General features: G+C 33.7%; 1 protein-coding gene across 2 annotated transcripts; it reads left to right on the top strand.

The window, feature by feature from the left end:
- The first annotated feature begins 1,132 nt into the window (after positions 1–1,132).
- Positions 1,133–6,748, top strand: LOC107797507 (uncharacterized). 2 transcript variants are annotated; one of them, XM_075252527.1, is made up of 6 exons: positions 1,133–1,369; positions 1,495–1,580; positions 1,686–1,833; positions 5,115–5,240; positions 5,354–5,578; positions 6,427–6,748. In XM_075252527.1, the coding sequence occupies exons 1-6, from the start codon at positions 1,271–1,273 to the stop codon at positions 6,565–6,567; spliced, it is 825 nt and encodes a 274-aa protein (XP_075108628.1). In that variant the 5' UTR covers positions 1,133–1,270; the 3' UTR covers positions 6,568–6,748. The 2 variants fall into 2 exon arrangements, with proteins under 2 accessions (XP_075108628.1, XP_016475892.2); XM_016620406.2 differs by having other exon boundaries at positions 5,375–5,578.
- The last annotated feature ends 6,932 nt before the right edge of the window (positions 6,749–13,680 follow it).

The raw sequence follows: 13,680 nt of genomic DNA on the forward strand, positions 1-13,680 counted from the left end.
TTGGAGTTTAAACTTTAGGAACGATTATTGGTGTTTGAATATTTAATGGTTCAAACTCCAGAAATGATTCCTAATATTTGAGCATTTAGTGATTCAAACTCCATGAATAATTTTTGGAGTTTGAAATCTATAGTTGAAACTCCAAAAATAATTAGTGGAGTTTAAATCTTTTTTTGTTCAAACTCGAGGAATTCCTGGAGTTTGAGTTTACTACTTTCCTGAGTTTGTTTTTGATAATATCGTGATGAGAGTATTTGAATTCAGTAACATTGTTGATTGCTTCAACCTTGAATTTGTGTTGTCCGTGTCGTTGTTAATCTCTTGTGCAACTTCAAACATATTGAACTTGTATTTTCTATCTCACCTCTAAGTAGTGTCTAAAAAGAAGAAAGTAGCAGTTTAATTGAAATTTATACTTTATTATATTTGAAAATTATGCTTTAAAGTTGAGCTCATTTAGAATAGATTTGGAGGTTAAATCGTGTGTTGTATTGTTGAAATTTGAAGAACAAGTTTATATTTTAGAACTTAAGATTCGAAATCTGAAGTTGCATTGAAGTGATTGAACAACTTAAGATTCGATTTCTATAGTTGTATTTGAATTGTGAAGTTGCATTAAAGAGATAACTCTTAAAAATATAGAAGAAGATTTCTGCGTGTAATTCTTGGAGAGAAATAATCCTTATTTATTTGGTTTTCAATATTTATATGTGTTTTACTAGTTTTGGTAAGTTTATGATTAATGGCTAGAGGTTAGTAAGTTATAACTTATTTGTGACATTTTTCGTAAGATTCCCTTTAATAAAGAGAGAAATCATATATGGCAACCATGTAGCCTACATACAACTTTACAAAAATGTAGTCCAAAAATAATAGGCTAAGACTCAATAACCAACTCCAAATAGGTTCTCGAAATCCCCAATTAGTTTTTCTTAATGAAACCTCAAGCTTCTAAGTTAGAATTTCTGAAATTATATTTAAAATATTGAAGAACTTCAATTGATTTCTGAAGTATTGAAAAGATTGAACTATTTCATATCTGAGCGGGTACATTTTATAAAATTTTAAGCAATTCACGTAATGGTAGCTCCACAATTAGTTATATATGAAAATGCCCCTACAATATTGAGATGAAGCCCATAGCTTTAAAAAGGCCCAAATTACTTTATAATCCAACTTTCCTAGTTTTCTACTATTCTATTCAGCACTTGATTCTGAAGAGACTGACAAAATCTTTTGTGTGAATCTAATTCAAAAGCGGTATGGTTCCATGGAAATAAAGCTAAGCCAATCCTCTCTTCCATTGCCCTTCAAAGCTTCTTCATTTAGAGCTAACTCCATATACAAGCACTTCATTATACTTCCTAAGGTTCTCTTCAACAGTTTTTCTCTTTATTTCCAAAGCTCTTCTTTTTCTTTTTTTTCTTTTCTGCGCTGTGAAGTGGAAATATGTTAAATATGCGCTAAATGATTTCTGGGTTTTGTTTTATTCAGAGGTGTAAATACCAAATTCAAGAGTTTTTCTCAAATGGTCAACACTTGAACAATTCCAAGCAATTCTTGGTTCATGTGGTGAAAGAGTAAGTCTTCTTTCCTACAACAATGCTTTAACTATGTATTTCTTACATTTAAGCAAAGAGGAAAAATGGGGTTGTTTTTGTTTGATCATTGGTGCATTTTTGCAGGGATGAAACTTTGACTTCAATTTCAAAGTTATATGGGGTGCCTATTTATGAAATTGCTGCTGCGAATAAGCAGATTATTGATGTTGACCTTGTCTTTGAGGGGCAACTTCTCAACGTTCCTTCCTATATCACAACTTGCTCGCTAACGGTAAAGATTTTCTGGATTCATTTGGTTTCATGTTAACAGTTAACTAATATTCTATTGAACATTGAGTTAACATGCTAAATCCTGCAGTTTTTCGTAGTTTGTTGAATTGTATGACCATATCATCTAAAAATTTAAGTTGCTAGCGAGAGTACATTTTTAGAAAAGGGCAGCCCGATGCACAAAATATTCCGTATTTTTTGTAGGGTCCGGGATGGGCCACGCCCCAGGGGTATGATGTAGACAACCTACTCTAGTGCCAACATTAGTGGCTTCTTTCATGGATCAAACCCGTGACCTATAAGACACACGGAGACAACACGAGAATACATTTTTAATTACTTAATTATATTATGTCTCAACATGCCCCTAGCGTGTGGACCTAATTCTTTTCATGGTGTTTTCTGGGTGGTGGTGAGATTTTGACCAAGGATTTCTACATGTTCTAATACCATGTTGATTTCTGTGATCTATCTCATAAAAAAAACTTAAACGGTTAAAGAGATTAAGAGAGTACACTTTTAATTGTTCTACTTAATTATTTATATTATGTCCCAATATAGTTATACTTATAGTTACACTTTTGTTGTATTCTGATGTTCCAAAGAACATCCATATCATTTATCCCACCCAATATGCCACTGTTGTGGCAAATCAGTTATCGCCAAAAGGAATGTGTCCATAGCCCAGAGGTTCGGTCTAGTTGTAAGACCGCGGCTTGTTATGTGCGGGTTAAGCGCAAGTCACAAGTTCGAACTCTGGAGCAGCCAAAAGCTTGGTATTTATGTGGAGAAGGGTAAAGGGGAAAGCCCATCATCTACCTAGTTCCGAACTTCGTACCACAGGAATCAGGATCTAGGGGACTTCTCGCCTATAAAAAGAGAAATGTGTCTGAGTCATCAGATTTGCTTTAATTTGTTCATTGCCTGTGCAGCTGGGTGCTAAAAGAATTGGCATGTGATTTTGTATCTATTGGTGCTCTACTTTGTGCAAGTCTTGTCTATTGATGATGCGCTATCATTGAGAACGAAATTGATGCACTTGCACTATTGATTTTAATATATGTGACGATAGACCACATAAACTAAATGAGAAAATGACAGCCAGCTCAATCGAGAGTGCCTTGTACTTACCAAGTTAAAAGTAAAAGCCTAAACAAACTATAATGAAGTCGACATGAAATATCTATATTTAATTTGATGCCAGCTTATAGGGATGGTTTCCGTGATATGATTATGCTAAAGTGGTAAAATGGAACGCCAAAGAGAAAGTTCTTGAGAATTTTTTTTTTGTTATTGTTTAATTCTTAAAATCCATAAAATAGGCATTGCTTTAAGGCTCTCATCAATAGGATATCTTGTCATTCTGGGAGGTAAGAATAAGATCCGTTAGTAGTATTATGTAAATTCATCATGTATTTTATAAAACATCTTCTCTGTAGATATTTCCTTTAGACCATTTGAGCTATTATGTATCCTTGCCATATTTTAGCTTCATCGCCGAAAAGGGGAAGCCAGTGATTCAGTATCCTTCAGCAATGGTGATGCTTCATTCAGCTGAAACTCTTATGTTTAAACTCATTATGCCATGTCTTGAAGATCACTTCATTTTTCTCTTATTCTGCTCTGCCCTTTGAGATGAAAATCAACTAATCCAGATGCGGGAAGCGAGGCTTAGATAGTTCGGACATGTTAAGAGGAGAAGCCCAGATGCTCCGGTACGGAGGTGTGAGCGGCTGGTTGTGGAGGGCACGAGAAGAGGTAGAGGGCGGCCTAAGAAGTATTGGGGAGAGGTGATCAGGCAGGATATGGCGAGGCTCCAGATTTTCGAGGACATGACACTTGATAGGAAGATGTGGAGGTCGAGTATTAGGGTTGTAGGTTAGGAGGTAGTTGAGTCGTGCCTTACTTCGTACCATTGTGGGACTAGCCATGTAGGGTTTTTGTCTAAGATAGCTAGTGGCAATGTTGTGTCTTACTATTTCGCTTTTCAGTGCAGGTCCTATTTACTAGCTATCGCTTTTGCTTTGCATCTTTCTTCTAAATTTATGGTGTTCCTATTTTTCTTATGATTGTTGTGGTGATACTAATATTGTCTCCCTTTGCTTTGCATCTTTCTTCTGGATTTCATGGTGTTCCTATTTTTCCATATGATTGCTGTTGTGATACTAATATTGTCTCATTTTTGTCCTTTTGTCTTTTTGTTTTTTTTTGAGCCAAGGGTCTTTCGGAAACAGCTTCTCTACTCCCTCGGGGTAGGGGTAAGGTCTGCGTACACACTACCCTCCCCAGACCCCATTAATGGGATTTTACTGGGTTGTTGTTGTTGTTGCAGTAGTTACACTCTTAGGGGTGGTTTGGTAGGAGGTATTAGAAAAAATAATGCAAGCATTAGCTCTATGCATTACTAATACCTTGTTTGGTACATTTTTTCAACCTGTGTACATCATACTTGGTATTATCCTATGTATAAGAAATGCATAGAAAACCATGGCATTAGTAATACCAAGGCTACTAATGCATGCATTAGGTTGGTTAAAAACAAAATGATTCTTAAAGTCCCTTAAAGCTTGAGTATATGGAGGACATTTTTGTAAACAACTATTTTTCTTAAAAATTATGCAATGCATTATAATTTTAATACACCACACCAAACAGTAGATAAGGAATAATATCTGCATAACTAATGCTTGCATTACTAACCCATGCATTACTAATACACCTTATTCCGCACTATTCTTATACACCCTACCAAACGACCCCTTAAAACTTTCATTTCCACTTGGACTCCTGGATTATGCTAATGCAAGTGTCAGGATTTTCCTTTATTCATATTAAGCTCATACAAGCTAACAAGTATTTACCAAAAGGACATGTCGTAGGCTTTACCTGGATGAGCATGAACCATCATCACTGATATATGTTCTGAACATTTACTGTAAATTCCAGCTAGTTTGTCTAGTCATTCACTCACACATCTGGAAGTTATGGAATGAGCTACAAGATTGGGAAACCGTGTGACCTATAGGTCACGTTCGAGCCATGGAATCAGCCACTGACAGGGTATGTTGCCTACATCACAGCCCCTTGGGGTGCGGCCCTTCCTCGGACCATGCGTGAATGCGGGATGCTTCGTGCACCGGGCTGTCCATTCGCGTATTGCGTTTGACAAAACCTTGTAATATATTAGCAGAAACATGGATCTTTTTGGTAGCTGCAATACAAGTAAAAGTGTTCTTATTTGCTTCTGATTGGAATTTTTTTTCTTCTAATGTTTCTTGTCAGTGTCAAAGAAAGATGATTAGATTACCTAAAATTGATGTGTCTGAAACGAACCGGCGTTTGAAACTCTGTGGCAAAGACTTCAACCAGAAGATCCTATCTGTGCTTTCATGCCGTCATTTACCATATGTAAGGACTTCCTTGAGAGATGTGTATCTCTGTTTCGTTTGTTACAATATTTATATCTATTGCAAATGATTAGCGTGCAGACCCTTTTGGAATGTTGATTGATACCTCAACAGACTTGTCAATGTTATTATCAGGCTAAAACCACTGGTTATTTTCTAGTTCTGGTTCCTCTGATAGCCTTTGGCATCAGATGCATAATGAATGCGTTTCACCGTCGAGTTGGTAGAAATAAATTGCAAGATGTCCGTCAGGCATCTGGAAGCATGAGATGGAAATTAGCTCTTCGCGATTTGAGCGATCCTGATGCGTCATATACTGATTCAAGAACTGAAATTGATGTAAGTATTTCAGAGCAAAAACTACCAGTAGTATTTTGTTTGCAGTCATACTTCAGTTTTCCACTCTGGTTCATGTTTTGTTCTATTGATTCTATAATTACCTTGGTGTGGCTTAATTCAGTTCTGTACTTTTTCACTGTAAGGCATCTCAGGGAAAAGAAGATATTTTCATGACATGTTCTTGGCAATTTGCCACCAAATTTCAGGAATAACTTCCAACTAAGACGTCGTTTGGTATGATGGATTAGCAAAGATAATCCTGGGATAAAAATTTAGTACTGCCTTATCTCTTGTTTGGTTACGAATCCTGGGGTTATCCCAGGATTAAAAATAGTACCGAGATAACTTATACCTGCCAAAGGGTAGAATAGTAATCCCAAGATAATGCAGTAAAATTGACGATCTCAAGATTAATGCAACATACCAAACAGTCAATAAGAAATAATACCAGGATAACTAATCCCCACATAACTAATCTTAGCATAACGTATCTTCAAACCAAACGACCCCTAAGTAATCTGTGGAAGTGCATGAAGTTGATGTTTTTCCTTTAATATGGTTGCATACTTGCATCACATGAGCTTATTTTGCCTTGAGAACTTGACGATTGTCAGGGAGCTTTCGGATGAAAACTTGATCATTTGATAATCAACAATACTAGTACCTTATTATCTTAGCATTGCTTTCTGTCATAGAAATTAATGCACGTGTATTCGCCTTATTTTCCATTTTATGGTGTTAAGAGAACAGCAAGACGATATGTCTTTTTGCTTTGATTCTGTTAGTGTTTTGCGAAATCTCTGACTACATAGATTACACCCTGCTAACATATTGAAACTGCTGAACAGAATGTCACAGACGATCAAGATAATTTCCATTCGGAAGATCTTTCACGTGCTTATGCTAAAGTGGACCACGATTATCAGAAGTTCTTAGCTGAATGCGGGATGAGTAAATGGGGCTACTGGCGCGGTGGTTCATCTAAATAAGAATTCTGGAGTATTGACTATTGCGTTATAAGTTTTACGATTATATTCATGAATGTATATAGTGCAGGTTGTTGATGAATGTATATAGTACAGGTTATTGTTGAATGTATGAGTTTGTCTAATAGCATTGCCAGGTTATTGTTGAATGTATGAGTTTGTCTAATTCTGCTAACGTCTAAAATTATTTTATATTGTCAGTATTTAGAAGTTAAACTCAAATAAATAAAAAGGTTTAACTTGTCTACATTGATCTCAGGTCAGTGAACTTGATAATAATAGCAATGAACTGCTACAATATACTCCCTCCGTCTCAAATTATTTGTCGTAATTTCTAAAAATAGTTGTCTCAAATTATTTGTCATTTTAGAAGTTAAAAAGTAAATTAATTATGTTTTTCTATTCTACCCTTAATATTAATTGTTCTTGAAGATTAAATATCTTTTATGAGTAAGTATTAAATGAAGAGAGATTATATTTTAAGATATAAATAAAGATAAAATAGTCAAAAAATATATTTAATATTTCCTTAAAGAGCGGGTAAAAAAGAAACATGATAATAATTTGAGGCGAAAGAAATAGTGTATATATCTTAAATCAATAAAACAAAATAAACGATTAATGACGCTTTTGACTGTACAGAGCCATGTGTCTGCTGGTAAGCAGAAGGTGCTGGCCCTTTTGCACTCCTGATTTTACGTTGTAACCACCTAAAATAGAAAATCAACCTTCTATTCCTTTTTTATAAATTGGTTTTTTCATTCTTTTATTATGAATAAAAATAAAATGTTTGTGTATTTGTAAAATTCAGCCTTATCGCGTGGCACAGCAAAATAGTGATACGTGGTAAAAGCGATTCGGGACCCATGAGCGCGGAAGACAAGGCAAGAGTCATGAGCGAGACCACATATTCAATTCGAAACAAAAGCAACAGAAAGAGCACGCATTCAGAGCAAATCAAATACTTTCGGTGCTGAATTTAGTTGTACTCGGAGCCCTCCTGAGATTGTGATTTCCATCTGCTGCACAATTATAGTTGTTGTAGTACAAAATCTCGCCAATCTACTAATGCATCTCTAGGCTAAGCCTGGCATGTGGGTCGGGTTCGGTTTTAAGTGGGTTTCGTGGGCCGGTCCTAAGTGGGCTTGGTCCCAAATTAAATGGTCCTAATTGATTTTGGACTTCGCGGGCTTCTTGTTAGAATCGGTCCGGGATAGGGACCACGAACTAATAGTCCCGGGCTAAGTGGACCGGTCCCGGGCTAAGTGGGTCCAAGTGGGTTCAACGGATACTTTCTATTTTTTAAAAAAATTTTATAGAAGTTAGAGAGAAAAAAATAGTAGTAAAAATATCTAAGGCAATTCCCTGTAAATTATATTATAGAATTGTGACCTAAATTTTTAATTCAAATTTAAAGACAAAAATATTGTAAAGAGATATTCAAAGCAATGCGTTATAAAATATATTCGATATATATATATATAATATAGCTTATATATATAAGCTATATTCGATATATATATATATATATATATATATATATATATATATATATATATATATAAAAGCTATATTCGATATAATATATTAAATATTAAAATTTAGGATGTTAAATCAATTATAGGGTAAGCACATAACAGTAATCATTTTTGTCAATTCTTCCCGATCTTTTTTTGGATCATAATATAAGAGAGATTGAGAGAGATTGATGATTTTGTGAGAAAAATGAAATAATGAGGGGGTATTTATAGTTGAAAATAGGAAAAAAGTGTAATTATAAAAAATTTGGGGTTAAAACAAAGTTGGGGTAAATGGCTATTTTGTAAATAGCCAACGACTATTTTGGCAGAGAAAACGGCTAGATTTTAAATGCCCAAATGGACAATTTTTTTAATTTAAATTATGGCCGTTGGGACCGTTTAGGCCCACTATGACCGGTCAGGTCTGGTCCCGGTCCCAAACGGTCCGGTCTCGCGGACCTCAGGCTAAGGACCGGCCCACTTGCCGGGCCCATCTCCCCCGATCCCGATCTTAAACGGTTGAGCCCGTTTAGACCCACTATCCACATGGGCCACGGTCCTGGGCCGGTCCCGGTCCTGGACCGGCCCACTTGCCAGCATTAATCTAGGCTATAAATATTCCCTCAGTTCATTTGTAAGACACATCTGATGATCGTTATCGTTCATCGTGTTCTAATTTTATTAACAAGATTATCTTTCTCTTACTAAGATTGTGATCCATTTCAACACAATCATATCAAAGGCAAACGATCAATAAGATTTCTCTTATCTCAATCTTCGTTCTAGGTATAATTATTGTTCTTTAATTCACTATACACACTTTGGATTAATTTATTTGGTAATCTATACTATATTTAAAATAGAGAGAATTTTGGACAAAATCGATATTTAAAAATTGTTTCCTAATATTCAGAAATTTTAAATCAACTAAAGTTTGAGCTTTAAATTTTTCCTTATTTAAACTAGATAAAATTTTCTAATATTTAAGACTTTAAAATCAATTAAAAGTTTACCTTATATAAATCGTTAAAAAAAAAAAATGGAAGGAAAACTATCAACAACCCCAAATCAGCAATAAACGATTGGGAAGGATTAATGGTACGTGCACTAAACAATTGTTACTAATTTATGTAAGTTTTGCTTATATAGACCAACGTAATGTTACTTATTCTATTATGACGAGGAAAACATAAATGCCACAAAGTTAAATGATGGAAACCGTTGTAGACATGAACAAGACCTTTCAAATAAATATGAGATAGTGATTAATTATTAATATTAGTTTGTATAATTTATCTCACATTATAATATATGAAAATTACACTCCATACTTTCAACAAGTGACTATAAAAACATGAGAGAGAGAGAGAGAGAGAGAGAGAGAGAGAGAGAGAGAGAGTTGGCAATAGTAAAAAAATACAAATAACTTTGCAAACACAAATATCCAAACTTAAATATCATATTGATTTTTTATGCTTGAAAAAATATAATTCTAAATAAAATTATAGCTATAGTCAAATATTTAAAACTTGTAATGAGTTAATATTAATAATTTCAATCAACAAAAATTAAATAATTTCTTTTAATAAGAATAAATATTAAATTTTTGAATTAACAAATTAAAAATAAATCCCATTCAATTTCTTTCCAAATTCATCATATAAGTAAACCTTTTTTTTCAGTTGACAAAACTTTTAGATATACAAATTAGATATTTTATAGGAAGAGCATTTGTGGTGGAGAAAATATTTAAAAAATCCAAAATTGATTATAATTTAGTAATAAACATCAAATGCAAAATCCTATAAAACTCTTAAATAAATTCATACATATAATTTCATACATGGAAAGTTAAAAACAAAAAGAGTAGATTAATTAAAATGTAGCGGTTGAATTTACTTTTTGCGATAGTAATTTATATTTTAATCAGTTGTAAATAATTCCCATGGTGTTTATATATATTAAAGAAATAGAATTGTAGACATCGAAATTTTAACGAATCAAGCTAAATCCTAAATTCAAGATACTACAAGACTCTTGAAATCCTAGGAGTCTATTAGGGTTGCCTGGAGGTTACTCTACCCTAAACCCTAACTCACATCTATATAAAGGAATACATATTCCCTTGAAGAGGTGTCTCAAAAATCTTATAAACTATTGGGATATTATCAAAATATGGTCGAATACTTCTTGACAATTAAATAGTTCAAGAAGCTGGAGATCAAATACATCCCTAGGAGGTCTGTATCATCCAACATTCGAGAAATGCGCTGCTTCAGCCCTCAAATCACGGAGATAATCAGGAGAGAAGAATCAAGGGAGAAACAGAATTGTACTCACAATTGATTAGTAAAATTATTTTCTCTTATTTTGTGTTTGTAGTTTATTTTTCGTATGTCGAAAATTTATTGCTAACAAATTGGCACGCCCGGTGGGACCAATTCTGCCTTTCATCTCTTCCTCCTGTAAATCGAAAACTCCAAGTTTCAAATTCATTTGTTGCGATGGTCGAGTATTTCAAGTCTCGTCTTCAAGTTTCGGCAAGCCTATATCCCGACAAACCTTGAAGTTGGGGGCATTTGTAGACATCGAAATTTAACGAATCAAGCTAAATCCTAAATTCAAGATACTACAAGACTCTTGAAATCCTAGGAGTCTATTAGGGTTGCATGGAGGTTACTCTACCCTAAACCCTAACTCACACATATATAAAGGGATACATATTCCCTTGAAGAGGTGTCTCAAAAATCCCATAAACTCTTGGGATATTCCCAAAGAGATAAAAAAAATATGGTCGAATACTTCTTGATAATTAAATAGTTCAAGAAGCTGGAGATCAACTATATCCCCAGGAAGTCTGCATCATCCTACATTCGAGAAATACGCTGTTTCAGCCCTCGAATCACGGAGATAATTAGGAGAGAAGAATCAAGGGAGAAACATAATTGTACTCACAATTGATTAGTAACATTATTTTTCTCTTATTTTGTGTTTACAGTTTATTTTTCGTATGTCAAAAATTTATTGCAAACAAATTGGCACGTCCAGTGGGACCAGTTCTGCCCTTCATCTCTTCCTCTTATAAATCGAAAACTCCAAGTTTCAAATTCATTTGATGCGATGGTCGAGTACTTTAAATCTCATCTTCAAGTTTCGTCAAGCCTACATCCCGACAAACCTTGAGGTAGGGGACATTTGTAGACATCAAAATTTTAACGGATCAAGCTAAACCCTAAATTCAAGATACTGCAAGACTCTTGAAATCATAGGAGTCTATTAGGGTTGCTTGTAGATTACTCTACCCTAAACCCTAACTCACACCTATACAAAGGGATACATATTCCCTTGAAGAGGTGTCTCAAAAATCCCATAAACTCTTGGGATATTCACAAAGAGATCAAAATGTGGTCGAATACTTCTTGACAATTAAATAGTTCAAGAAGCTGAAGATCAAATATATCCCCAGGAGGTATGCTTCATCCTACATTCGAAAAATACGCTGCTTCAGCCCTCGAATGACGGAGATAATCAGGAGAGAAGAATCAAGGAAAAAACAGAATTGTACTCACAATTGATTAGTAAAATTATTTTTCTCTTATTTTGTGTTTGCAGTTTATTTTTCATATCTTAAAAATTGATTGAAAACAAGAACATATTGCATTTTGCTCGTGAGCAAAAAAAACGTCTTTTGTCAATTGAATAAGATGATTAAGAACTTATATGGGATATAGTTTCTTTCTTTATTGAATTAGCTAAATAAGATCAACAATTATTATTTTTAGAAACTTAAATTTTTTAGAAAAGGTAGAGGGCGGCCTAAGAAGTTTTGGGGAGAGGTGATTAGGCAAGACATGACGAGGTTTCAGATCTCCAAGGACATGATTCTTGATAGGAATTTGTGGAGTTCAAGGATTAGGGTTGTAGGCTAGGAGGTAGTTGAGCCTTTACTTTCTTCGTACCTTTGTGAGGCTAGTCTAGTAGGGTTTTTGTCGTGAATGGCAATGTTGTGTCTTAGTACTGTTTTGTTTCTCATAGTGCCGGGTCTATTTACTAGCTATCGCTTTTGCTTTGCATCTATCTGCTTTTTCCCATGTTGTTGTTACTTTTCTTATGATTTGTGGGGTGGTACTAATATTGTCTCTTTTTATCTTTTTGTATTCTTGAGCCGAGGGTCTTTCGGAAACAGGCTCTCTACTCCCTCGGGGTAGGGGTAAGGTCTGCGTACACACTACCCTCCCCAGACCCCACTAGTAGAATTTTACTGGGTCGTTGTTGTTGTTGTAAATTTTTTAATTTTAACTTTTATTTTATAATTCAACCATAATTTTAATATAATATTTATGTGATTCCTTGAAATATTATATTTATTGAGATACGGTAACACGCGCAACGCACTACCTCTAAGACTAGTACTATATTAAAAGCACGAATGCCCTTAACGAAATATTATTCGTCTTTTTTACCCTTTAAAAATAAATTTCACATTAGATAAAATTGTAATTTAAAATTACTCTTCTAATATTTAGGACTTTAAAATTAATTAGAGTTTTAACTATTAAATATTTTTCTTACTTGAACTACGTATAAACTCCTAATTTTTAGGAATTTTAAATCGTCACTCGTCAAAATCGTAAAAACTATTTTGTAATAATCGCAACACATCAATTGCAACACTAAACAAATTTCCTATGTTGCCTATTGTATTAATATAAGCTCAACTAGAAATTGTGTATAATTAGGACTTCAATAATTCTCATAATGCAACATATAAAATTTATAATGATTTTTGACTGAATTATTTGAATAGGATTAGAATTTTAAAATTAAATTTATTTCCAACATATTTTCAATTTTTGTTTCCTTTATCTTTTTTAGAATACATTTAAATTAAGAACTAAATATTTTCAAAGATATAACTTTAAGAGTACAAATTAGTTAAAAAATCTAAGTAATATTATGCAATTTTCATTTATATATTAAAACAAAATAGTAAAAAGAAATATATGGCTATAATTGGTAGAAAACTATTGATAGATACATTTTATGAAAGTAAAAAAAATAAAAAGTTGTTGTCATGTGATCAGGAGGTCACGGGTTCAAGCCATGGAAACAGTCTCTTGCAGAAATATAGGGTAAGGATGCGTACAATAGACCCTTGTGGTTCGTCCCGTCCCCGGAGCCAGCGCATATAGCGGGAGCTTAGTGCACTGAGCTGCCCTTTAAATAATAAAAATGAAAAAAACTAAATCTTCTCTAAACACTAGACAAGCAAAGTATCTTTGTACATATTTTTTCTTTAAAATGGTTTTAAAAAGTATGATGAAATTACAAACAATCATAAAAGAAATTATCTAGAAAAAATAAGCAAGCCAAGTATTCTTGTGAAATTGAAGTGATGAAACTACAAATTGAAATAAAATTTTAGTTGAATATGCTGAATGACGATTGAGGACTTTTTATGGTATAATTTCTTTTTTTGTTGAGTTATTTCTAGGAACTTATGCTTTTAATTTATAATACAAAATAACTTTGATATCATAGTATTTAGTATTTTTAAAAATATTTACTAATTGAGACATGGCACACTCCTTTAAAG

The sequence above is a fragment of the Nicotiana tabacum genome, chromosome 4 (genome assembly GCF_000715075.1).
Source record: "Nicotiana tabacum cultivar K326 chromosome 4, ASM71507v2, whole genome shotgun sequence".
Classification (NCBI taxonomy): domain Eukaryota; kingdom Viridiplantae; phylum Streptophyta; class Magnoliopsida; order Solanales; family Solanaceae; genus Nicotiana; species Nicotiana tabacum.